The sequence below is a fragment of the Lissotriton helveticus genome, chromosome 9 (assembly GCF_964261635.1).
Source record: "Lissotriton helveticus chromosome 9, aLisHel1.1, whole genome shotgun sequence".
In the NCBI taxonomy this organism is placed as follows: Eukaryota; Metazoa; Chordata; class Amphibia; order Caudata; family Salamandridae; genus Lissotriton; species Lissotriton helveticus.
The window spans coordinates 1,066,268,102-1,066,294,942 of record NC_136070.1 but is presented as its reverse complement, the minus strand read 5'-3'; the positions used below and the strand labels follow the sequence as shown (position 1 = coordinate 1,066,294,942).

At 43.5% G+C, this 26,841-nt stretch overlaps 1 protein-coding gene across 1 annotated transcript in view; it reads right to left on the bottom strand.

Annotated features, from left to right (window-relative positions):
• ISY1 (ISY1 spliceosome associated protein) overlaps positions 1-26,841 on the bottom strand; it is a 204,018-nt gene that overhangs the window by 92,745 nt on the left and 84,432 nt on the right. Inside the window, exon 7 of the mRNA XM_078661431.1 lies at positions 15,473-15,590. Within this exon, the coding sequence (XP_078517557.1) occupies positions 15,473-15,590 (118 nt within the window). The remainder of the gene's footprint in view (positions 1-15,472; positions 15,591-26,841) is intronic.

Sequence of the window (26,841 nt, the reverse complement as noted above, 5' to 3'; positions counted from 1 at the left end):
CTGTTTCGTCAATAATTCTCTTTTACAGAATTTTGTAAGAAGTATTCTACATCATAACAGCTCAGATTCTTTATATTAGTTAAAAGCATACCATCTTCACTTCAGTCGAGATAAACAGTGCTATGACATGAAAAAGTTAAACTGGTCGGAAGCCGTAAAAGTTAACTACCTTCGCAGATCTTGTTCTAGGGCGCCACCAAATGATCCCATGGGAAGTTAATCCATACGTAAACCTAACTTATACGGGTTAGAGGAAAGCTTTTCTAAATTCTGGGCACTGAATTATACACCTGGTTCCTCTCTCCTTAGTCAAAGAAAACATGCTAAAGGCTCACGTCCACAGCTCATCTAGATGATTGAGTCAATATAATTTGCTCATCTACAAACCTGCAAGAGAAGCATTGCAGAACACTCATTTAGAGCAAAATCTGTATTACCAAAGGACAACTAAATATGTCTTGTTCCAGTGAAGTGTCTATTAAGCGATCAGGGAAGTCACTTAAATAATTAACAAGGGCAACTATGCATGAGTGAAACAATATTGACATTTCTGAAAAATCACTGACGACCATCGGTATACGGCTCTTCACTCAAAAAACACATGATCAATCTGAAAAAAATGCTACCATGACAATCCTCAAAACTTAAGATAACTACCTAGTGGCCATGAAATTCCAATCTGACCCATCCATTAAAAATGCACAATATAGTGGCAATTATGCTAAAGAAAGCCTTTAAAACGTTTTAAATATATAAAAAAAGTATGGTAACTTACACATATTTACACATGGCATCACAACACACATCTTTCAGATAGTGCTTGATACAATGTATCCGGTCTGCACTGTATCACATATCATACGTTACTAAGTTGGCAAGAGTGTTTATGTAAGTATGATTAAGAGAAACGTCCATAACAAAGGCTTTAATTTGTTAATACCTTTGGCAACATCTGACAAATTTGCACAAAATGCAACAGAGGATTGAGGCAGCCATCACAGATTCTTCACTTCAAGACTTGTGCAGATCAACAGATGGGTTACTCGATGTTGATAGAGCTGTATGTGGTCAGCTTCAGAGGGTTTTAGAATGTAAGGTGAATCAACAATATGGCCCATTAACACAGTTGTATTCAGTTAATTTTATGGGTTTTGTTATAGATCTTGTTTTCAAAGTTTGCTGAGAATGAATAGTAATGGCATTCACTAATCAAAATGTGCAGCGGATCTCACAACATCATGTAGTCTGTGGACTTCACTTGTAATTTGTGGATGATAAGTATTGCGATCGGTACATGGTGAATGGATGTGAACATGGAAAATATAATCAACGGAAATCAGAATATCAAATTTCCCAGTTTTTGAGGTGATGTGAATATTTTCAACCCATCAGCTCAAATTTTCCCCTCACTGAATCTGCAATCCAAACCACTTTAATGAACTGGCACCGAACAGCGAAACCACCCACTCCTCCAGCAACGCCAGGCAGCCCACCATCTCCACCTGGACCCCAGCCATCCCTGAATACACCAAATCGCCCATGAAAGGCATCCACTCACTCAGGAGCACCCACGGACCCCTGCCCTCCGCACATCTTCCACAGAGCCACCGCTGCCATAGCACCGGAACTAAGATACACCATTAACACCACCTTTGAAACCGGCATTTTATCAGACTACTGGAAATGCGTAGAAGTCAAGGCCCTACTCAAGAAGACCTCGGCAGATCAATCAGACCTCAGGAACTACCGACTCATCTGCCTCCTCCCCTCGCGGCCAAAGTCACAGAGAAGACCGTTAATGCCCAACTATTCATCGAAAAGAACTCCATTCTCGACCCTCCCAATCCGGATTCTGAAGCAACCACAGCACCGGGTCCGCCCTACTCGCCACCACAGACGACATCCACACCCTCCTCCACCAAGGCCACACCGCGGCCCTGATCCTACTCGACCTCTCCGCAGCCATCAACACCGTCTCCCACTGCACACTCATAGCCAGACTCCATGACGTCGGTATACAGGAAACGGCCCTCGTATGGCTTCGCTCCTTCCTCACCGGCAGAACCCAAAGAATCAAGACTGCCACCCTTCCTCTCCGAACACACAGATCAACTGCGGAGTACCTCAAGGATCATCACTCAGCCCAACGCTCTCCTACATGGCCTCCCCGCACTGCCATCATCAGACAGCATGGACTCAACATAGTCTCCTACGCCGAAGACACCCAGCTCATCCTCTTCCTCACCAAGGATCCCGTCACCACCAGACTCAACTTCCAGGAAGGAATGAAGGATATTGCACCCTGGTTGAGCAGCAGCTGCCTAAAGATCAACCCGGAGAAGACAGAGGTACTTGTCCCACTGCATGGGACAACACCTGGTGGCCCACCGCCCTCCGCTGCCCTCCCACCCCCACGGACCACGGCCAGAACCTCTGCATCGTACTGGACTCCGCCCACTCCATAGCCCGACAGGTCAACGCCATCGCCTCCACCTGTCTCAACACCTCCGCATCCTTCGCAAGACCTTCAAATGGATCCCCCCAAAATCAAGAAAGACCGTCACCCACGCACTCATAACCAGCAGACTGGACTACGGAAACGCCCTTTATGCCGGAATCAACAGGTCTCTGCTCCACAAACTCCAGACCATACAGAACACCGCAGCCAGACTCATTCTCGGCATCCCTCGACAAGAACACATCTCACAACACCTGGGAGACCTCCACTGGCTCCCCGTCGAGAAGAGAGTAACCTTCAAGATACTCACCCACGCTTACAAATGCCTCCACAACACCGGACCCAGATACCTTAACTAAAGAATCTCCTTCTACGTACCCAAAAGAAACCTCTGATCCACTGACCTCGCCCTTGCCAAACCCCGCGCATCCGTAAAGCCAGAACGGGTGGAAGAGCCTTCTCCTACAACGCGGCCAAGACCTAGAGCAAGCTCTCGGTCGACATCAAATGCGCCCCCTCTATGCACATCTTCAGGAAGACCCTCAAGACCTGGCTCTTCCACTGACCGGAGCTGCTTACCATCTCCAGTGCTTTGAGACCCTCACGGGTGAGTAGCGAGCTTAACAATTCCCTGATTGATTGATGGATCCCACCCAGCATCAACATCACATTAGGGGGCAGATAACAAGTGGGATGTTATCTGGATCAGGAAAAACCACAACCGGTAATACAAATTCTGGTGTGTAGAATCAGCCACCACACCCCAAATTGTTTTCTTTCTTTTTGTTTAGTTCCTGCAGTTTCAGATCTAGTGCCAAATTCATGACCATTGCCTCAGAGTGAGTGTGGAAAGTAAAGTTCAGTGAATATGAACTGCACTTCCTTTAAGAGTTGGTGGTAAACTAGGATCCTAGGTTCATGGGCCATGAAGAAACTGCTGCAGCAGGTCATAAACAAAGTGAAAGCAATGTGCGATGATTACAAAAAGTGCTTTCAAGACCTGAAGCAAAGTGTCCAAGGCTGCTCTCCAAAAACAATTGGGAGCCTCTTGCCAATGAAGGTGAACAAAACAAGATTTGGAGCTCCAACCCTGAGAGGGAGAGGTTCAATTAATCATCAACCTTACAAGTAGAAGGCCCGCTGAAGGTTTAAGTGCAGGAAAGAGCAAGTGAGTCCAACAGATGCCTGCTATATCTATGGGCAGAGAACTAGTTGACAACAAAAGTACATATGGTGTGATGAATGTGAAAGACATGCAATTGGAAGAGCTTGAAATAATGGACTTAGGAAATCTACACGGCAATGCATAACCTGAACAATGACGTGTGTGAATCTCGTGTGTGAATCTTCACCCACACAAGAGAGGTGCCATTTTCATCTGCAGACATGAGGGAGCATAGAATAGTAGAACATGTGTTATTACCTATTGGATTTCGCTGCATTTGTGCCTCCCAAATGTAAGCCAGTGTGGAAGAAAGAAGACATTTTGAAAAATACTCTCTAAATCATATGCTAGTACGTGTACCCACAAATATATTTCCTGATAACTAGAGGAGGCTAGCAGATATATTGGCATATTGCTTTTGCAAATCGTCCATCGTGACAAAAAGTTACAGATAAAAACATGGTCACAAACCGGCATTTTTTCCTACTGATTTTCCCCAAAAAATGTTTTCAACAGTTTCTTTTGAAAAACCTTGAGGATCTCCACACATATAACCCTATACTGAATTTGGAATTGTGTCTACTTTTCAGAAATCTATAGCTTTTCTGGATCACTCATGCGCTTCACACTGGTTTCCACCACAAACTGGAAGTAGATTGAGCGAACGAGAAATGGTAAAAATGGGGTACCTCTTGAAAAATACCTAAACTGTGGTACAAAATTTCGTTTTTTAAATTCAGCTCTGCATGTTCCTGAAAGCTGGGAAGATGTTGACTTAACACAGCAGTCCATTTGTTGAGGTCATTTTTGTGGGAAAAAATGCCAGACATTTTTATCCAGAGCACTTTTTTTTCCTATTTTTCTCCAAAATCTCAAAATTTAGCTACATTATCTCAGTCCGCTCCAGGAGAATCAACACACCCTGGCTACCTTTAGAATCCACAGGATGTTTGAAAAGAAAGGACGCAATTTTCGTGTGGATACCTTATGTGGAAAAAAGTTATGGAACCCTAAGCCCTAACTACCCAAAACAGTCAAAAATGGCTCAGCACGAGGGATTGGTAGGTCCAGCAGTTAAGGGGTTAATGGTCTGCAGTTGTGTTCTTACATACAATGTTGTGGTTGATGTCGTGGGCACTGCCGTACGAGAAGATTAGACATGCGCTTGTGTCTCTGTAGCAGCAAAACCTGGAGCATTAGCAGACAAGATATTGAGGATCCCAGGAGATCTATATTCTCCACAGCAAGGCTCAAAGGCATGGACCACTGGCGCTTCTCTTCTCTGTGCGGAACTCGTCGGCAGAGCCACGCCGAAAAAATTCACCACAGCTTCCTTCGTCAGGAAATCAGTACGCACTCACAAGATTCAGCTTTTCCCCAAATGTTCTTTAATTAAAGATAAGCACCAAGTTCAAAAAGAAATACCGACCGTGACCAAGTTATCTGTAGATAACATAACGTGTCGGGATTTCTTTTTGAACTGGGTGTTTATCTTTAATTAAAGAAAATAAGGGGAAACGCTGAATCTTGTGAGTGTGTACTGATTTCCTGACGAAGGAAGCTGTGATATATATATATATATATATATATATACACACATATATATGTATTTCTCTTTCTACAACATTGCCAATTTTGTCTGACAATTAGGTCTTCATATGCAAACTGATGTTCATGTCCATTTGTGTGGAAAGTAAGACCTAAAGAACTTTGCTTTGACAGTACATAGTCATGATTTTGAAGTCAATTGTCCTTCAACTAGGGTCTTCTACTCTCTGTGACCTACATTAGGACATGTGAGTTGATGTTTGGCCGTCTTTGTCTCATGGTGTTTGGTGTGATGTGCAGATAAACTGTAATTTTACACCTGGAAAAAACAAATAGCCTGCATGCACTAAATCTTGTTGGCCCCCCTAACCCCCCCATTACAAGTCACTCTTAATCTCAGATGGACTCCATATGAAGGGTTTCCTAGGCCTTAAGTATTAAGAGTAATGCGGTAAAATCTGTGTGCCTGGACAATTTACCCCGGGACTTGCCTGCTTTGGAATGTAATACCCAGAGGAACTGTAAGCATAAATCCGGTTTGCAGTTATTCTGGATTTCTTAAACCCTCAAGGTCTTCTAAAAAGTCTCTAATTACATGCACAGTAAAAATAATTAATCTAAGAGAGGTTATTTATGAAAGCAATAATAGTAGACAAATGAACACGTTAGGAAAAATATCCATGACTTGATGGCGTCACATGTAAAATAGGGAGGAACTGTCTTCTTGACATCAAAGAAGATTGCATCCTTTCTGTATACAACTGACCAGGAAGCTTTGTAACTTCAAAGAGCAGTATCTCTTATGGACTCATTTCTTTGCTTCCTTTTGTATCTGCATGTAGACTGGTTCAATATCTAAATTTGGGTTGAGAGAAATCAGGTGCCAAATTTCTGTGGTTATGGAACAGAATCTTGCACTGAAGTCACAACTCTCCTGTATGCCACTAACTTTTAAAAATGTACACAGCAGCCAAGCTGGTGAACAACATGGCTACAACACATTCGCAAAGTCAATAGATCTTGCATAGGTGAGAACTACTGGCTTTGCCACTGCTTGTTCTTTGTAGTATTGTACCTCAGCACTCATTCAAAAACATAATTTCAGACATTATTAGCATAGAAAAACAAAACAATGTGTCAGTTTTTTTCTCCTTTTCTTCTTTTTCTTGTTCAAAATTTATTTTCCAAGCCAACACGTGTTTCGTCGCCTCTTGTGGGTAGTACATGCGACTTTTTCACTAAGAAATTGCTCCATTCAAAGATGGCACCTTCATATCTCACCCACGTGCTAATAATGATTGAAATTATGTTTTTGAATTAACGAGTGCTGAGGTACAATACTGTATTTTGTCTCGGGGGCCAGACCACGGGAACCTAGGGAGGCAGGTGGTTCTCCATAACCGTGCAGCACCAACACTAATATCTTAAGTCACCCCAAATTATAAAGTGAAATTACCTGGAGGTGCCTATACCCCATCAACCATACCACCGATCACGCTTTAAGTGTTCTTTGTAGTGTTCTGTCTGCTGAAAACATGAGGAAGCTACTATAGCTTCACCAAAAGAGTTCCCGGTCTTTGTAGGGAAGCATCAGAATGAATTATCGTTACTTCCGGCAAGGCACTCCCCCTTCATTCTGTTGTTTCGTTTATTTAGTAGTCTTGGACTTTCTGCATGATTTCTCTCCTTTGATATTTCATGTCGTAAACAAAACTTCTCTTGCATTAGATTCATGTGAAGTATATCATTCCGGATTGGGAATATGTAAGAGGCTTGGGGACAGGCATTGAACATATCACTGGCACCGTATGATCTCTGAGGGAAACAAAGCATACCCTGACCTCAGTAGCAGTAAGATTCCGAAGTTGACAACCTGTGTGTGAGAGAGAGAGAAAGGGCGAGCGAGAGAAAGAGCGAGCAAGAGAGAGAGAGAGAGAGAGAGAGAGAGAGAGAGAGAGAGTTTACAAGCAGTTATCTGCATTTGTTGAATCGACCCTATGGAAGCAGATTTCCACTCTTGTAGCGGAACAGAAGGGGTAATCGTTGGTGCACTAGATGACGAGACAAAATTATGAGAGGAATTTTGCAGTACTGATACTGCTGGACTTATCAGCATCCCTTGACACCATTGATTACCAGGTTCTTATCCACAGATGTCAAGATCTCAGTGTCAAGAGTTGCATCATTAGCCTGGGCTGCGGACTATTTACACTCAACATTTCATGAAGTCCTAATGCCACCATATTCTTCCTCGTCTAGGGGCAAGAGTATGGCTCAATGCCACGGTAAGCCGGCCTCTCTTTTTGTTTGCTTTGGCGCAATCCCTTGTGCTCAGTGGGCTTTCTGTCCCCCTGTGAAAGCAGATTGGGGGTGAAAACCCCTACCTACCCTTCGGGGGAGGCAAAAGTGTACTGAGCAGCAAGAAGGAGAGAGCATTGGCCCATGTCCAGGGGGGCCATCCCCACCCCAAATAATGCAGTCCCCAGCGTCTAGTGGGCTTTCTGTCCCCATCGGGACAGACTGGAGTAATCATTCTGTCCCTCCCCATCCCTATATATTTTTTTATAAGTCCCTGGTGTCTAGTGGACTTCCTGCCGCCCCCAGGGGGTGGGGGCAGACTAGGGATAATCACTCATCTGCCCCCACTAGTGGGGGGGGGGCATAAGGACTGCCAGCATTTATTTTTGGTAGGGTAAGAGTATGGCCATTCCTCAGCCGTAGTTTTTTAAATAGCCCTGGTGTCTAGTGGACTTTGTCCCCCTGGGGCAAAATAGGGGGGTGGAGGGGGGATAACCCTCCCCTCATCTACATCCGCAGGGTGCAGAAAGACTGCCTGCATATTTGTTGGTGGTGGGATAGGAGATATATATATATATATATATATATATATGTATATATATATATATATATATATATATATATATATATGTTTTCCAAGGATGCGGCACACAGGTAAGGTAGTTTATCACAAAACGTATCTTTATTCACTCCATGCTCGGACCAACGCGTTTCAGCCTAGCATAGGCTTTGTTCACGGTGAGTAAACTTACTTCTATGTCTACTATATATCCCAGGTAGCCATTTAGGAGGCCTTCTGGGAATAGTAGTTCGTCATTTTATGTGTAACTAAATACATAATTGCTGATGCATTCAGTACGCACTGATACAACCCTGTCTATAATGGTTGTTAGGCTCATAATGATCAGCTCTAGCGATTTGACGCATGCGATATAAGGCAGCACGAGCATTGATAATCGATTTGAAAAGTAATCTGTGAAATGTAAATACTTGACACAGTTGATTAATTGTATCAGGGCGTACTGAATGCATCAGCAATTCTGTATTTAGTTACACATAAAATGACAAACTACTATTCCCAGAAGGCCTCCTAAATGGCTACCTGGGATATATAGTAGACACAGAAGTAAGTTTACTCACCGTGAACAACGCCTATGCTAGGCTGAAACGCGTTGGTCCGAGCATGGAGTGAATAAAGATACGTTTTGTGATAAACTACCTTATCTGTGTGCCGCATCCTTGGAAAACTTGTTTGAATGGGCCAGGATCCGGCCCCTTTGCAGAGCACCCGCAGTTGAGCGCATTGTGGTGAAGGATCACTTTGCTGAGACGTGAACAGAAAACCACAGCGCACCCGCCATTGACCAAACCACGAAGCACTCGAGAACCACACCCGAGTTCGGAGTACGTCGCTGTATCCGTGGTTTCTTTTCCTTTCTGGAGGCGAGTGGCAATGTGAGCCGCTTTTAAAACAGCAGTAATATTGCGATGCGTTTCCCTTACAGTCTTAAAGTATAACTTTATCGTGAATTGCAACGACAGTTAGTGAGACGGTTTTGGGAAAAGGCACGGTAACACACAAAAACATTTGCAAACTCCAAGCTGCTCGGTGAAGAGTGATTTATGCAAACAGGAACGCACAGCGAAATCAATCATGGAAGCGCGAGCTGCAAAACGCGCAGAGAAAGCTATCAAGATGTTTAAAAGCAAGGAAAATAAAGAGAAAGAAACATCTGGCGCGAGCAATGCAAGTAGTACAAACATGCCAGTGATTAATATGGCTAAACAACTTTTCAACCAAATTGAGAAACTTTATCGAAAGGAAATCAACAAAAGTTGGGAAATCCTTGCACTTGAGAATTATATTGAAGTAAGGAGAATACCTAGAGGTCTCAGGATTTTTACTATGCCCACTCACCCAGATACCAAAAAGGAACTCATTGAAGATTGGGTAGAAAATAACACAGAATGCTCGTTAAATATGATGAGGATACTCATTAAACATGCAAAAATTGACATCTCTGAAATTAAAATCAAAATAGACGAACTGGAAGAGAACATCAAACAAATAAATAAAGATGAGGCATCGAAATTGCGCAAAGACATGGATGATAGACTTGAAAAATATGAAACAGAAATTGAGGAACGAAAAGAACGTAAATATCTAAGAGATGAGAAAGATTACTCATTAGGCAGGATATTAACATTTGCCAAACGGTTTGATCATCTACAAAAAAAACAAAAAAAAAAACTTCCCTGCCAAAACTACTCCTGAACTTTCAACGAATGTAAGCGGATCAGAACTAAGTGAGACTGAAGGCTCAGATAGTGGAGCAAGCAATACTAGCCTGGATTTTTTAGAAGAGGTGCGGCTCTGGAACCTGGACAAAACTTTGTCCAGAGGAAGGGGTCACGGAAGAGCAATATCTCAAAATCAGAACCGTGGAAGAGGCTCCAATGTAGTAGTAGGAAAACAAGGAAAACCAGAAGAGCCAAAAGAAAAAAGAGCATACTACCTAAGGAAAAGAAAATAGAAAACCTGATATTCAATCTCTTTAATCATGTTTTAACAAAAGAAGAACAGTCATTACTCAATAAAGGTCTATCATTTTGCCCTGAGAAACACTTTAATCCTACTGAAGTGAGAATCGATTGGTATAAATATATACGCAAGCTCAAACTGGCTAAATTTCATTCTCGACAAACCAAACAAATCCCAAGATCGGAAACCGACAAGTCATCTGGCAACAAATCAAATTGGCAAATTGAAGAGATCCCTGATCTACAGAATATATTTGGATTACTGTACGAACCAGCAACAGCGGAAATATCTGGTACTCAATTACTTGAAGATCTAGAAATAAGGACTGACAAAAGGGTTAACAGCGGATTAAAAAAGAAATCGAGATTTTGTCCCACCCTATCACCTGGCAATCGTATTAAGATGTTCTCGGAAGCAGTAATCTAAGAATTAGAAAAATTAACCAATATAAACACTAAAGAATGATGCAGAGAAAATCTGACCCTAGGAGAACGAAATGACATTGAATGAAGACAGCAACTTAATCATCAAGCCAGCTGATAAGGGCGGGAATATCGTCCTAATGAATACAGAAGACTATCTAAAAGAGGCAAATCGTCAGTTAGAAAACACCACGAACTACAGCAAACTACAGATAGATCCCATTAACCAGATGACGTTACAACTTAATCGGTTAATCGATACATGGCAAAGTGAGGGATTACTAAGCGAAGAAGAGAAAAAATTCATGAAAACTGAATTTCCATTAATTCCAACTATCTATTTTATGCCCAAAATTCATAAAACATTAATTGATCCACCTGGGAGGCCGATTGTCTCCTCATGTGAAAGTTTGTATGAAAATGTTTCTTTATATGTAGACGTTTTTCTTGCACCAATTGCCAAAATCATGAGCTCCTACATCAAAGACTCTGGCGATTTTCTGAGAATTTTGCAAAACATCGCATGGAATAACAACTATCTATTGATAACAATTGATGCAGTGTCATTGTACACGTCGATAAGACACAATATAGGACTCAATGCATGCTCTTACTTCCTGAAGCAACGGAATGTAGAGGAGAAAAACCAAACTGAAATGTTAATGCAAATGATTAACTTGTGTCTCACCAATAATGTTTTTATATTCAATCATCAATTGTACAAGCAAGAATGTGGTACATCTATGGGCATGTCATTTTCACCAAATTACGCTAACATCACAATGGGTTGGTGGGAAAAGGCAATAGCCTGGGATCCCATCAATCAACAAGATCTTGAGAAAATTATCTTATGGGTTCGTTACATCGACGACCTATTTGTAATTTGGAATGGAACAAAATCGGAATTCAACACTTATTTCTCGAAACGTAACAGTAATGACGTGGGTTTGCAGTTCACACATACCATCAATAAAAAGAAAATTGATTTTTTGGACCTCACAGTATTCATCGAAGACTATCAAATTCAAACTACCCTTTTTAGGAAAAAAACAGCAACTAGTAGTATATTGCATGGTACTAGCTTCCTCAACCCCTCATGTCCAGCATACCATATGGCGAGTTCATTCGCATGAAGAGGAACTGCACGAAAGAAAGTGATGCAGAAACAAAAATTATGGAGACAACAGCACGTTTGAAATCTAGAGGGTACAAGGATAAAACATTGAAGAATTGCAAAAAGAGAGTGGACTTAAAAACCAGAACAATGATACTAGCTCCACAAGTGAAAGAGGAGGAGATTCAAGGACCACCTCGTTTTGTTATGACGTACAGTAAGGAGAGTGGCATTATAAGAAATAAAATCCAAAAGTACTGGCATCTTATATCAGGGGACCCAGATGTAGGGAAGCTGGCAGGAAAAGGACCACTGATCAGCTATAGAAAAACGAAATCACTTAAAAACTGCTTAGTACAGAGCCACTTCAAAGGGAAACAATTGATTGACAAGAATAATTGGTTGACAGATCAACGAAATGGATTTCGCCGATGTAATGTCTGTAAGGCATGTAAAATTGGCCAAAATAAAACCTCCTATGAAGAACCAAATGGAAAACAAACGACAATAGCAGGAAAAAGATCATGTGCATCAACTTGTGTCGTGTATGTGGTACAATGCAAATGTGGATCCAAATACATCGGAAGCACAACATGTGCGCTTAAGAAGCGGATTCTAGAACATATCCGGGCGGTGAAAAATAAAGACATGTCATATGCTACCGCCAAACACATGGCTATTTGTCAAAACAGCAATTGGAAAGCGATGTCATATTATGGCATCTTTATACTTGATACAGATGAACGAGGAGGGAACAGACTGAGAAAACTACGACAAACTGAATCTAAACTCATCATCAGACTCAAAACGAAGGTACCAAGGGGGATGAACTTTGATGAGGAGCTTTATGTACATCTTGAATAGACGAACATGTATTACAAATGAGCAGAACTGAACTGAACTGAACCTAATATAATTGGGTGATCATAGGCTTAAAGGTCACTGTACCTTTAAACTGTGGACTAGATGAATTAGTGGAATTCTTTCGAGGTGCTATATTAATGTGATAAAGCGCTTGAGATAGGTGTATCAATCAATTATGGCACATAAATTGATTTTGTTCGGGTACTATACCCACATTCCACCCTGTCTATAATGGTTGTTAGGCTCATAATGATCAGCTCTAGCGATTTGACGCATGCGATATAAGGCAGCACGAGCATTGATAATCGATTTGAAAAGTAATCTGTGAAATGTAAATACTTGCTACAGTTGATTAATTGTATCAGTGCGTACTGAATGCATCAGCAATTATGTATTTAGTTACACATAAAATGACAAACTACTATTCCCAGAAGGCCTCCTAAATGGCTACCTGGGATATATAGTAGACATAGAAGTAAGTTTACTCACCGTGAACAAAGCCTATGCTAGGCTGAAACGCGTTGGTCCGAGCATGGAGTGAATAAAGATACGTTTTGTGATAAACTACCTTATCTGTGTGCCGCATCCTTGGAAAACTTGTTTGAATGGGCCAGAGTCCGGCCCCTTTGCAGAGCACCCGCAGTTGAGCGCATTGTGGTGAAGGATCACTTTGTGTATATGTATATATATATATATATATTAAGTTTCACAAGTTGCCTTTCTTGGAATGCACTCTCCAGCCGGACTTTTCAAAGCGCAGGGACACTCTTAGACGAAAGACAAATAAAATCATCCTGCATGCCTCGCCTGACGCGTTTCAGAGATAGACTCTTTCATCAGAGGCCACATGCTCTGCAGTGTTTGTTTCAAACTGCTCCAACTGATTATCCCCTCTTTAAGTCACATGCCCATCCGGGCTTCTGTAGTGTTGCATCACGGGAGTTGGAGTTCTCTTTAAACCCATGTGGGTCAGAAACACAAAAACACTTTTAATTTGTTAGCAGCATACCTTCTTTTGTTCAGCAAAATGTTCAGTCATCATGGAATGTCCCCAATTATAAAGCATATCCTGCTGTTCCAACGTAGCGCTAAACTTTCTCAGGCCACAGGAATTGCAATGACTCAAGCAAAGGTGCACTCCCCGACCTGGCCTGGCCGGTTTAAATTAAGTTTCACAAGTTGCCTTTCTTGGAATGCACTCTCCAGCCGGACTTTTCAAAGCGCAGGGACACTCTTAGACGAAAGACAAATAAAATCATCCTGCATGCCTCGCCTGACGCGTTTCAGAGATAGACTCTTTCATCAGAGGCCACATGCTCTGCAGTGTTTGTTTCAAACTGCTCCAACTGATTATCCCCTCTTTAAGTCACATGCCCATCCGGGCTTCTGTAGTGTTGCATCACGGGAGTTGGAGTTCTCTTTAAGCTACGTTGGAACAGCAGGATATGCTTTATAATTGGGGACATTCCATGACGACTGAACATTTTGCTGAACAAAAGAAGGTATGCTGCTAACAAATTAAAAGTGTTTTTGTGTTTCTGACCCACATGGGTTTAAAGAGAACTCCAACTCCCGTGATGTAACACTACAGAAGCCCGGATGGGCATGTGACTTAAAGAGGGGATAATCAGTTGGAGCAGTTTGAAACAAACACTGCAGAGCATGTGGCCTCTGATGAAAGAGTCTATCTCTGAAACGCGTCAGGCGAGGCATGCAGGATGATTTTATTTGTCTTTCGTCTAAGAGTGTCCCTGCGCTTTGAAAAGTCCGGCTGGAGAGTGCATTCCAAGAAAGGCAACTTGTGAAAATATATATATATATATATATATATTATATATAATTATTTTTCTTTTAATTAAGCCCTTATGTCTAGTGGGCTTTCTTCCATCCCCAGGGGGGCATATTGGTGGTATTTACCCGATACATTATAGGTTGGGAGCACAGGCCGTTGCTGAAGGGGCAGCTCCACCAATATCCCTGGTGTCTATTTGACGTATCCCTGCTTGGAAATCGCTCTCCTATGGTGATCCTCAAGCAGGGATCCACTGGGCAGAGTTATCATTGAAAAGGGGAGATTCTCTCCTTACCAATGAAACCTCTCCCACCCCAATCAGTGATTGGGGGGCTGAGATACCCCCCCCACCCCCACCCAATCCTAATGCAGTGAAAGCCATTGGCTCATTTTACTTTCAATTTAGTGAAATTACGTCTGATTGTCATTACACAAAAAAAAAAAATTCAAAAAGATGCAGCCTGCTCAGAATGCTCTACCCAAGCAGCCCAACTTTAAAATTCAATAAAGGAATTGCTCTGGTGTTGTGCAACAGAAGGCCCTTTATGTGCCTCCTCAGCGTGGCCAGTGGCCAACAGATGCACTGGGAAGGTGAGGCAGGTATCGGTTACTGACCGACACCAACACTTAAGGGGTTAAAGTAGTGTTAACACATGAACCTTGGTGGCGATGATAACTGTCTTTCATTGCACCTAGACTTCTGTCACATACCCCTCTTGAGTGGAGAGACCTAGAACTCTTGCTGAGCTTCCCATGGAATCAAGAACACATAGGTGTGGTTCACTTTCTGTTTTGGGCTTGAACTCTTGAGTGCTGATGACCATGACCCCTTACTTTCCCCCTTGGCACAGCGGCCTCTACTACTTCACACTCCAGAGAACTAGGCCTGACATTGCTTCAATAGCAGAGCCCTTTACCCCTATCTTGGAAGTAGTAGTTTCCACATTGTAAACACGGCTGTTCAGAAAACCTTTTGTAGTTTTGACTGCTCAATATGTTATGTGGTTACATTAGGACGTCCTCTTATATGTCATGGACATAAAACAACTGAAGGACAGATACAATGTATTAACAAATGTGAGAATTCTGTCAGTAAAACATATGCGAGCTGTCAATGTACATGACTGAGATGTGGAGACAGTGCTTCGAGAAAGTAAAAAAAAAATCAAAAAATGTTCAGAACAATATAAATACAATCCTATTACAATATTTAGGTGTTTCACCAACATCGATTACTATTTGCAAACAAACATGTCCAAATTTACTTACGTTCCTTCTCAAAAAGTTCTCGAACACCTGGCAAGTCCTTTGCTGCACCAAAATATTTGTAACCTCTGTTTCCAGGAACCTCCTTTCCTTCATGATCCAGCATTTTCGGTCCAATCCTCTTTAGAAATATGAAGAAACAAAATAAAAGTAAAGTCACTTGCCATTCTCTATATGTGGCAAACCTACTGGGGCCTTAGAACCATTCTAAAAGTAGAGTATTTCTTGAATTTTCATCAAGAGACCATATAGTGTCATTTTGAAACAGAATATTGGATTACTCATCTGGGACATACATTTTCAAAGTATACATATTAGTGAAGCAGATATATACTGGGCAATTACTGATAAAACAACGCTCAACATTTTATGTTCATTAGCATAACATCTTTCAGAAGGACAATAATAATAACAATAATCGTCATATAATGAATCTGCAATCCCAACCCCACAAATCATCCAAGACTATGTGCTAGACTTCTGTGGTGACTACATCAGGAAATAGTTTTACTAGTAAGAAATTAAACTTTTCTTATATTTTTGCTCTTTTCTCACTCGACAGCCCCCCGCCAAACAAGCAAAGAATTACCATCTTTATTGACAGATTTAACATATTGTATACCTATTGAACAAAACTACTCTGAATAAAAAAAACAGAAGGGCCTGGCCAGAGAAAATAGCATTAATTGATGAGTGAGGACCATGGCTAAGGCCAGGGTGGAGCAAGCCGTTTGTCAAGGTATCAGCTCAAAGATTTGAAAAGAAAATAATTCACTAAGTTGCTGTCGAAAAAAACACTATATGATCTTCAGGAGCACTTCTGGTATAAGTAAGTCTCTTGATAATGAAGATCAAGATAAACAATACTACATACTACACAGGGCCTACCTCACTCCAGAGGAAATCATCCAGCCAGATGCTGATTTCCTGCATATGTTTTAGAGGTGCCACGCACTCTCCCTATACTGGCTGGGTATCACAACTCTCTTAGCTAGCTGTACTGGGAACCCCTTGCAACACACATAGGAGGTGTGCCTGTTGGGTATGTTTGAACGCCCCAAAAAAAACAAAGTAACTGTGCGGTTATTGGACATGGCTATTTTGCTAGCTAGCAAATAAAGTAGAGAGAAAGAGGAGGAAGCCAAGACGCTTGCTCGGCTCCCCTTGTTGATTTTTGCTAGATAACCATTTGCTAGCTAACCATTTGAGTACCTGCAGATGGAAGTCACCTACACTTCCTCAACTTTCCGCCTGGGCCCACTCCAGGGATGCCTTGTTCTAAGGCTGAGAGCACTGCCCTACACCGGGAAGATATTAGGGGCTTGAGTAAGTACCACATCTCTGTCAGCTGGTACTCTCTCCTGAATGAGCTGCAGTCTTCCTTGAAGGATGATAACCTCCCTCCTTGATTTCACAACACCTTATGCCCAACTGCGGTTCTTAGTTTTCCCGATAGGCACATTCAATTTTGAGTGATGATGTCCATCCCTCTATTTCAGGTAACGTGTACTTCCATGCTCCAATACGGTACCAGTTCTCCTCGATCACTGCGTAGTTATGGGCTAGTGCTTCTGTCTGAAGTTGAGATGTATTCTATCTTCTTATTACCCTAGCAATCCCATGCTCTCTCCACACAGACGCTGTAGTATGTACACTTCTATTAACTAATGTTCCGCACACCAGTTCATTTTCTGCTCTATAATTAATGGGAGGGCATTGTTTAACAAGCTTGCTAACTGCAGACTACGTATTAAGCTAGATAAGTAAAACAATAAAAATGTTTCATAAAAAGATTAAAAAAAATAAGAAAACAAAGATCAAGATAAAAACAAAGAACACTTAGCCACTGGCAAGGTCAACCATGTTTGAGGGATCCATTTACTAGCAACCAATGATAAACTAGCTTCTCAAGCAAATATGTAATGTTACAAAATTTATGAAGCATATGGCTACCCCAGCAACAGGCCTTCCCAGCGCTATTCCCTAGACCAACAAAAAACAGAAAAACCGCAGGGTATGGAAGAAATTAGTTTGGAAAGAGTAGTGTCTTTATAGCTTTCTGAAAAGATCCGTGATCATGGATACTTATAATGTTGGCCAGAAGGGTGTTACAGATTAAGGGCGCGAGGGCTCGGAAAGAGTGACCTCTGGCCTGCGTTCCTCTGACGTGAGGGATACATGCTAAGTGTTGGGCAGAGAAGCGCAGCATGAGGTTCGGAATGTAGGGAGTGAGGAGATTGGCTAGAATGTTTGGGGCAAGAACATTTAAAATTCTGTGAGAGATGCACAGGACTTTGAAAATGATTCTCTTTTCCACTGGGAGCCAATGGAGCCTACATAGGAGATTGGAGGCTGAACAAGATTTGGGCCGGCCGAAGAGCATCCGAGCAGCGGCGTTTTGTGCCCTTTGCAGGCGGTGAATCCCTGCTTTGTTATCATCTAGATACAGAGAGTTTGAATAGTTAAGTCTTGAAAGTATGTTGGACTGGATGATGGCCTGGCGGGTGTTGGCGTTGAAGAATTCAAGCAGTGGCTTGAGTCTACGTAAGAGTCCAAAACAGACACCAGCAACTGACTTTGTCTGCGCCTGGTAAGTTAGGGAGGAGTCAACCCAGACCCCAAGATTTTTTACATCTGTTTGGGCACCAGAGGGGCTCCTAGAGCGGTAGGCCACCAGCGATCACTCCATCGGTGAGTATTACTACCCAAAAGAAGGTTCTCTGATTTATTAGCATTCAATTGTAAGTAGATGATAGTCATCCAATCAGCGATGTGCCGAAGAAGCCTTACATTCAGAATGAGCTATTGCAAACCACTTGTAAAGCACACAACGAGGCAATAGTTAATGCAGAAATGTAATGTCTTTTCACAAGATGATATGATACACATTAAAAGGATATGTGAGAGCGAGTCATTTTGTTCTGAAAAATCCTCTGCAGCCCACCTCCCAAGACTGGGCACTCCTTAATATTATGTGGAATACTGTGAGGCATGTTCACTCCACTGTAGGTATTCTGATGCACCCCCAATCAAAATGACAGACTTCTAAAATAAGCCTAAGGAAGATATTTGAACAGGACGCTACAACCTCAAAGTGGTACCATGTTTACCGATGACTTCACCAGCGCAAATCTATTCATCCAGTTATGAACTGCTTTATCCCAGGTCAGGGTTTTCAATCCAGAAGAGAAAAGCAATTTCAGTCAAAAGTCTTAGGGCGTGGTTCCCCACAGAACACACAACAGTAACACGATTACCACGGAAATTACTTCTGCTGAATTCCAATTATATATTCTCTAGTTACTAATAGTAAAACAGATATTGAATACTAGGCAAACTGAACTCTGGACAAAACGGTTATGCAACACTGCCTAGTACTGATAGATCTTAAAACATGAAGCAATGTAGAGACAGTATAGTGCATAAAAATGGCTTCAACAGTACCTACTACTGAAAGATCTAAAAAATGTAAGCAATGTTAAAACACAGAGTGTGCAAATATTACAAAGACCAGACAGCAGCTCTGCATACCATTACAAGACACCTGCTTTTAAGATATCTGAATAGGTGACCGGATAAGCAAGTTAGGTTTATGTGATGGGGAAATAAATTCCTTCTCTAAGCTGCACAAAAAGTTTGACCTGGCCAGGCTGAATTTTATTTCGAACTGTTTATCAGATATACCTAGTTCAGCTTCAGCATAGGCAAAGGGGAAGTACAAGACAGCTTCTGTCGAGGTCAAGGTTATTAAGAAAGAACTGCCGGGCAGGGGAGTTTCTAAAATTTACAATACCTTTTTGTGAAATTCAACTTGTTAGGAGGATTGAGAGAAAAGTGTAGGATGGATTTGGGCTCAATCGAGCACACCGTGATTGGGAAGAAGCCCTCATTGTTCCTATGTCGTCCAGTTTAAGGTGTTGTCAACCTCAGATCTTTAATGTGATATCCTTTTATAGGATTAAGGATCGGCCGTGGGCTATTTGGGAACACTATATATGATGTCATGATGCTCCAGGTACATTATTTCATACTCTACATTTTTGCACTTTTTAGATGTAGTAAATGCAGAAATCGCGATGATTCTGGTCTTAACCTTGATGTCGGCTCTACAAACGGCTAAGTCGGGCAGGAAGGGTGATAGAGATGTGCAAACTATCAGGTAACCCTGTACATGATGGGCCTTAAACTGGCTGAGGGGGGACATCGAACGAGAATAGAGGGTATTATGGTTCTGCCCTGGAGTCTTGGAGAAGGGTAAGTACTGGTGTACAGATATGAAACTGGAAACCTATGAAGGATGTCACTGCCCCAAGAAATGAGAGTAAACATGGACGCAATAGAGATATGCCTGACTGAGAGGATGTACCATGACTGGTTTTAAGTTATTTCTCGGGAGCTGTAGCAGGAATGTTTCTATATTTGATGAGCTGACTCATTATAGAGTTCCAATTCTCTTCTCACCATGACTGCATACGTTGTTCATGACGTCTTTGACATTATATGTCTGTATTTCATGCTCCTACATTAAACCAGGGAAGGGTAGTGTGACTATTGCATTGAATTTTACTGTCAATGTAGCCCAAGTTCACCAATATGACTAAAAACCACGTTTGATCCTAGTCAGTCCGAGACAAAACATTTTAAGTACTAAGAAGGTAATATTTATCACGTTCTCTCTCCAGAGAGGGTGTACGAGGCTTAGGAAACAAGCATTGGCATAGCCAATAGGTCTCGCCTTTGGGACCGCATAAGTGTTTATCCGTGCAGCACATTATAGAGACTACTTTGAGAGGCGTACTCGCTCTGAAATCTTAACAGAAGTCTGTCTCAAAAGTACTCCGAGATGGAGGGTCGGAAGACAACACACAGAGACCAATTTGGGGCCATTTCACGAACAGGAGCGCAGAGGCAGAAGTGAATGGTGACCGACAGGCGTTCCTGCTTTGCAGGGTCGATCCCGATTCCGGCACAGAGAGGAGAGTTGGGGGCGGACACATCTTCTCTCGACGATGGAGCCTGCTCTGGCTGAACCGTGACTCAGCCAGCCTGCTTGTGCTCTAGTTTACACGCTCAGGTCGCTATGCAAGAGTGAAAAAAACACTTACGGAATTGTGTATTTGTATTCTCGGAGTGAAGTGCGCCGAGGGAGGGGATTTGTTTTATTTAAGTGCACTGTAACCCGAGCAGTCACGTGACCGGACTTCGTTATTTTACAAGAAGGGGTGCGGTCCCCAGAGGCTGCTTTAAATGCCTCCCATGGATTACATTGCAACAGAACAGGCTACATCAGAAGGCCCTTTTCGAGGAACTGAGAGTTATGTTTTCACTTCTGGAGCACTTTTATCAGACGATGCTGAACAGTATTCCACCGATTTGTCAGCTGGCGGCTGCTTCAAAGCGCTTCACGCGGATTGCATTATAAGCGCCTGAAGAGTCTGTGCCATGCAACAAAGAATGTAGAACAAATGGCCAATGGTAAAAAAAACTAAATCCGAATAAAGCTAGAATAAACATGCAAATACATGAAACGTTTATTAATGTCTAGCATTCAAAGAAAGTTACTTAGGACAATGTGATTTGTGAAAACATGTCAAATGCAGTTCCAACAAGTTGTGAATGAAAGAAGGGACAGAGAGGAGGAAAGGTGGGAGGGAACACGGCCTGGGGGAAGCTGGCTGGGGAGGGGAGGAGAAATCCGAGTAAGGCTGTGTGCGGGGAGAGAGAGGGGAGGTGCTGGAGCTGGGGAACAGGCCGTGAAAGTTTATGGCGGTGGGAGGGAACACGGCCTGGGGGAAGCTGGCTGGGGAGGGGAAGGAGAAATCCGAGTAAGGCTGTGTGCGGGGAGAGAGAGGGGAGGTGCTGGAGCTGGGGAACAGATGGCCATGAAAGTTTATGGCCCAAAAGCACGTGCCTGTGGCCACGTGAACTCGAAGAAAACCGCACCGAAAAAGCCATAGTTTGACGAGTATTTTGACCACTAGAATTCTATTCATTTTCCATTGATGCGGAATGGAAAAGGTGAGACCTTAAAAAAACAGGCAAAATTGTTGCTTGCACATCAAACATACCCAAAAAATCAATGATGATGATAGTCTTTTGCTTCCATAAAGAACATTCAACTTCCATATTATTTCAGCAGACATAAAACTCAATTGGGCTTCAGTGTGTACAAAGAAAATGTTAATTACCATGTAAGAATCGGTTTGTGGCATGTAGTGTCGTAGATCCACATTCTGTACATACTCCTGCCATATAGGGTTGGTTTCAGACGTGTGCAACTTGTTTTTCTTCAAAGAGAGTCACGAGCTATAGTGACTGCACCGATTACTGATAATGCACATGAGCACCGGCACCATTATTAAACTATTTTTCCATACGGTGGCCGAGGATGAGAAATGCTACGTAGAGATACAAAAGTCGATGACAATGCGAAAATAAAAATAAGAAAAGAAAGGCATATGCAACACCCACAGGTGTCCTGGGAGGTGGGAGGGTGCATGTGAATCTACAGCACTACATGCCAATACATTTTCAATTTGTGGCATGAGTAGCTGTAGATACACATGCTGTGCATAGACAATAAACAGTTCTCCACTAAGCCGTGCCTAGCCAGAGGATGTTGCAGAGGACTGGAAAAGTGTATAAAGTAGAGCCTGGGCAAGGTTAGCTTGCTGGTGTGCTAGGACATCCACATGGTAATGCTTATTGAAAGTGTGAGGAGTAGACAAGGTAGCTACCTTGCAGATGTCACGGATAGGGATGGTATCCAAAAAAGCCTTAGATGCCTCTTTCTTGTGGGTAGAGTGGGGCCTGGGGCAGGCAAAGAGCTCTTGGCTTGAAGAAACATGTTTGAATATACTTCACTAACCACTCGTGCTCATTTTTAAAATTAACTGTTGCACTTACTTAGTTGTACTTAATTGAGGAGACAGTGTGCTGTCTGGTTGTGCACCCCCCGGTCCACCGCAGCCATTATTGGGATGTTTGGTGTGGAGGGAGTACTGCATAGCACCAGCCGGCGCATATCCACTTCTGGTTGCCGTTTCCTACCGCCATCTTGTTAGGGGAGGCGGATTATTCTTCCACCTCATCTGTTATCGGACATACTACTTAGGCTGCCCATGGCGCAGGAGCGCAGCGGACGTGCTTGCCGAAGGCAAGCCCGTCTGCGCCCGTCCGCTGCCTAGACATCGCCAGACGCCAGGAATGCTGGCGGTTTTAAGTCAGGTGTACAAAAACATCAGAGGAGTACCATCAGAGGCTGTTTAGAGAAAACAGTCTGAGTGGGATGACTACAAAAAGACGAGAGTCCTTCTTTTGTTTAAAAACCCCTCACTCACCAACCTAGTTGGGGACATGCTTCATCATCGGGGTCCACCCTGATAGCCGAGTGCCATCAGGGTGTGCTGCGACACCTGAATTACAGTGGAGCGGGTATTTGCGTGTGTGAAGTGAACAAAAAAAATGTTAAAAATTGTCCTGGTATACTTGTGTGAAAAAGAATTTTATTTGCAAGTTACTGGACAATATTAAAATCAAGTGTGTGGATACAAAAAGGTATGTTATGACCATGTGTATCACTATGTGTAGGGTCTACATGTTTCAACCCGTTGTATGGAAGTACCGGGTTTTCATCAGGACCAAAAAAGGAAGGTGGGTGGTCAGGACACACTAACGACCTGCCAGTCCTAAGTTCCTTGAGACTACTGACAAAAATCTGTCGTAGTCAAATCTTCACACCCAGATGGGAGTGAGAAAAGCAAAAAGACTCCTACTATGGGTCTTTTGGGCTTCACGGGGTAGAGGGAAGGAAAAACCACGTAAGGTAACGTATTAGTTACTGTGTGGTTCAATTGCCAAGTACCTACTCGCCTCTCCGTGCCTCCCCGCTAAGGCTGTGGTGCGCCCGGTAGCGTTTAGTAGGGTCGGGCTGGTTTCCGGGATGACCCAGATTTTTGTCAGTAGTCTCAAGGAACTTAGGACTGGCAGGTCGTTAGTGTGTCCTGACCACCCACCTTCCTTTTTTGGTCCTGATGAAAACCCAGTACTTCCATACAACGGGTTGAAACATGTAGACCCTACACATAGTGATACACATGGTCATAACATACCTTTTTGTATCCACACACTTGATTTTAATATTGTCCAGTAACTTGCAAATAAAATTCTTTTTCACACAAGTATACCAGGACAATTTTTAACATTTTTTTTGTTCACTTCACACACACAAATACCCGCTCCACTGTAATTCAGGTGTCGCAGCACACCCTGATGGCACTCGGCTATCAGGGTGGACCCCGATGATGAAGCATGTCACCAACTAGGTTAGTGAGTGAGGGGTTTTTAAACAAAAGAAGGACTCTCTTCTTTTTGTAGTCATCCCACTCAGACGGTTTTCTCTAAACAGCCTCTGATGGTACTCCTCTGATGTTTTTGTAAACTTTCGACCTAGGGGACCAGGAGTACACTCCGTTCGTTTTTGCGAATTGATCCCTTACTCTCTCTTTGTTTAATTAAATTTAAGTCAGGTGTGCCATTATACACCAGAGAAGACCTGATGTCCATTGGCCGGCGGGGAATTCCATGCAGTCAGCCGTTGATGGATGTTGTGGAGGGGCCTTTCGTCTGTCTTAACTGCGGCTAGGATTCCCATCCCGTGCTGGCCCCCTGTTGTCCCGTTTCTCTACCCAGGTCCTCTATGAAAATCCTATGCCTTAATGTCCGATCTTTGGTTAAACATTACATGGAGGTTTACGACTTGATAGAGGACGAATCACCCGATGTGTTCTTCCTAACCGAATTCTGGTTGACGGATGCCATGGTGGCTGAACCGGGTTTAGCGCTCCCCCCAGGCTTTAGTATCTTGACTGTAAACAGGAGGTCTAGAGGTGGGGGCTTAGCCGTCATCTTCAAGTCCTGCTACCATTGTACATTTGTCAAGGAGGATGTCACCGCTTGCCAATTAAGCCAGCTTGTGGTGGGCCCTACCCACACTGCCGGACACTTGCTTGACCCTGTCTTTTCCAACATCCCCTCTCTTTTAGTCAAGACACCTAGCATGGTGTGTTGGTCTGACCATTTTATGGTTTCTATCTCCTTCCCGTTATCAGAGCCAGTGCCTAGAGCTGATTCTAAGGTCTCATTTAGACGATGTTGGCATAAACTTAAACTGGAGGACCTGCCTGCCATCTTGGCACGCTGTCCCCCTACTCCAGCTACCGATCCGGATTCAGCGTACAAATCTCTCTGTAACTGGATTCTACATGCCCTAGACTCTCTTATTCCAGCTAAATGGTCCAAGGGTCGCTGCTCGAACTCTAACCCATGGTTCAATGATTATCTGGCAGTCTTGCGTAGTACTTGTAAAAAACTGGAACGGGTCTGGAGAAGGGACTATGACCTTGGGGCTAAGAAGTCCTACCAGGTTGCGATCAAGTGCTATCACAAGGCCATACATTCGGCACGTTCGGCTTAATTCTCTAGTGAGATTAAGTCTAGTAAGAACCCTGCCAAATGCATTTTTAAAATACTTAATGATCTCAAAAATAGGAAAGACCCCACCACCCCTGTGATCACGTCTGGGCAGCAATGCGAGGACTTGGCCACCTTCTTTGTTAAGAAGGTGGAAGCCATCTATGAGTCTTTCCCTACTTGCTCTACCGTTCCCTTCGCCTCGCAAGGTCTCCCACCCATCCTCACATTGGCAGCTATTTCCCCTATCTCCCAGGATGAGTTCCTCATGCTGAGCAAAAAAGTCAAATCGGACTCCCCCGTAGATCCTTTGAGGCTTGCCCAATTTAGGGACTCCCTACCTGTAATCCTTATGCCATTGTGTCAGGCAATTAACTCCTCTTTCACCACTGCAGTCGTGCCTCTGCTATGGAAGCATGCAAGGGTGGTCCCCTGGCTGAAAAAACCCTCACTAGACCAGACTAAACTGGAAACTTCCGCCCTATATCTCTACTGCCTTGGGTTGCTAAAGTTGCTGAGTCCCACACCAACAATATCCTTTCGGGCTTTCTGAATAAGACTGGCATCTTGGATCGGTCCCAGAATGGTTTCCGCCCGGGCCACAGCACTGAGACCACCCTCTTCGCTGTGACGAACATCTGCGAACCATTCTGGATGAGGGACATACCGCGGCCCTGATATTGCTGGATCTCAGTGCCGCTTTTGATACGGTCTCTCATCGGATCCTCTTACATCGCCTTGAGGAGGCTGGGGTGGTAGGTCTCGCCTTGGACTGGTTTAGATATTTTCTGTCTGACAGAACATTCCAAGTAACTGCCCCCCTTTCTCTCCCGCGCTCAATCCATCAGGCAGGGGGTACCTCAGGGCTCGGCTTTGAGCACCGTACTTTTCAACCTGTACGTTCAACCTCTAGCTGGGTGGCAAGGGACCATGGCTTGACCATGATCTCGTATGCCGACAATACGCAGTTGGTGGTGGCCCTCTCCGAAGACCCCACACGGGGTGCCTCCAAATTTCGGAGCGGCCTAGCGGCGGTCACGCGGTGGATGACCACCAACTGCCTTCAGCTCAACACCAATAAGTCAGAGGTGCTGTTGGTGGGGAGAGACAAGGGGCTCTGGAGTGCGCAATGGTGGCTGCGACCTTGGGCAATGCCCCATCCCCTAAGTTGGGGGTAAATAAATCTTGGGGTTTGGCTCGATTCCACTCTTGGGTTTCAGGAACATACTAAGAAGGTTGCAGGCACCTGCTTTGGCCTCATCTGGGGACTTAGGCCCATGTTAGGTTTCTTTGATCCTTCTACCCGCCAGTTAATAGTCCAGGCGTCTATTTTGTACAGACTGGACAATGCTAATTCACTCCTGTAAGACGCTAACAAGCAGCGAGTCCAGAATGCAGCTGCTCGAGTCCTATTGAGGCTCCCTAGAACCTGTTCCGTGACGGGGACCATTCACCATTTACACTGGTTACCCATGTCCAAAAGGATTGAATTCAAAACTCTCTGCCTGACTTTCAAAATAATTAACTTTTCTTCCCCTGAGATTCTGTCCAATCTGCTGGTGCCCTATGTACTCACCCACCAGTTACGCTCTGCTGAGCAATATCTGGCTACGGTCCCTCGGGTGAAGCGCCTCAGTGCTGGGGGTCGGTCCTTCCGGTATCTTGCCACGAAACTGTGGAACTCCCTCCCTATCCAGATTCGGCGCCTGGATTGCCTGTTGTCCTTCCGTAAAGCCACCAAAACCTACCTGTTCCCATTGGTTTAGTCCCCTCCTTCTCTACCGACACAGCTAGCAGCGCCGGGACACCCCTTCACTGAGTCAGCTGCGCACTATATAAAATACCTAACATAACATAACATATGCTAGTCCCGCTTTAGAGCCAGAGAACGTCCTTTTTGT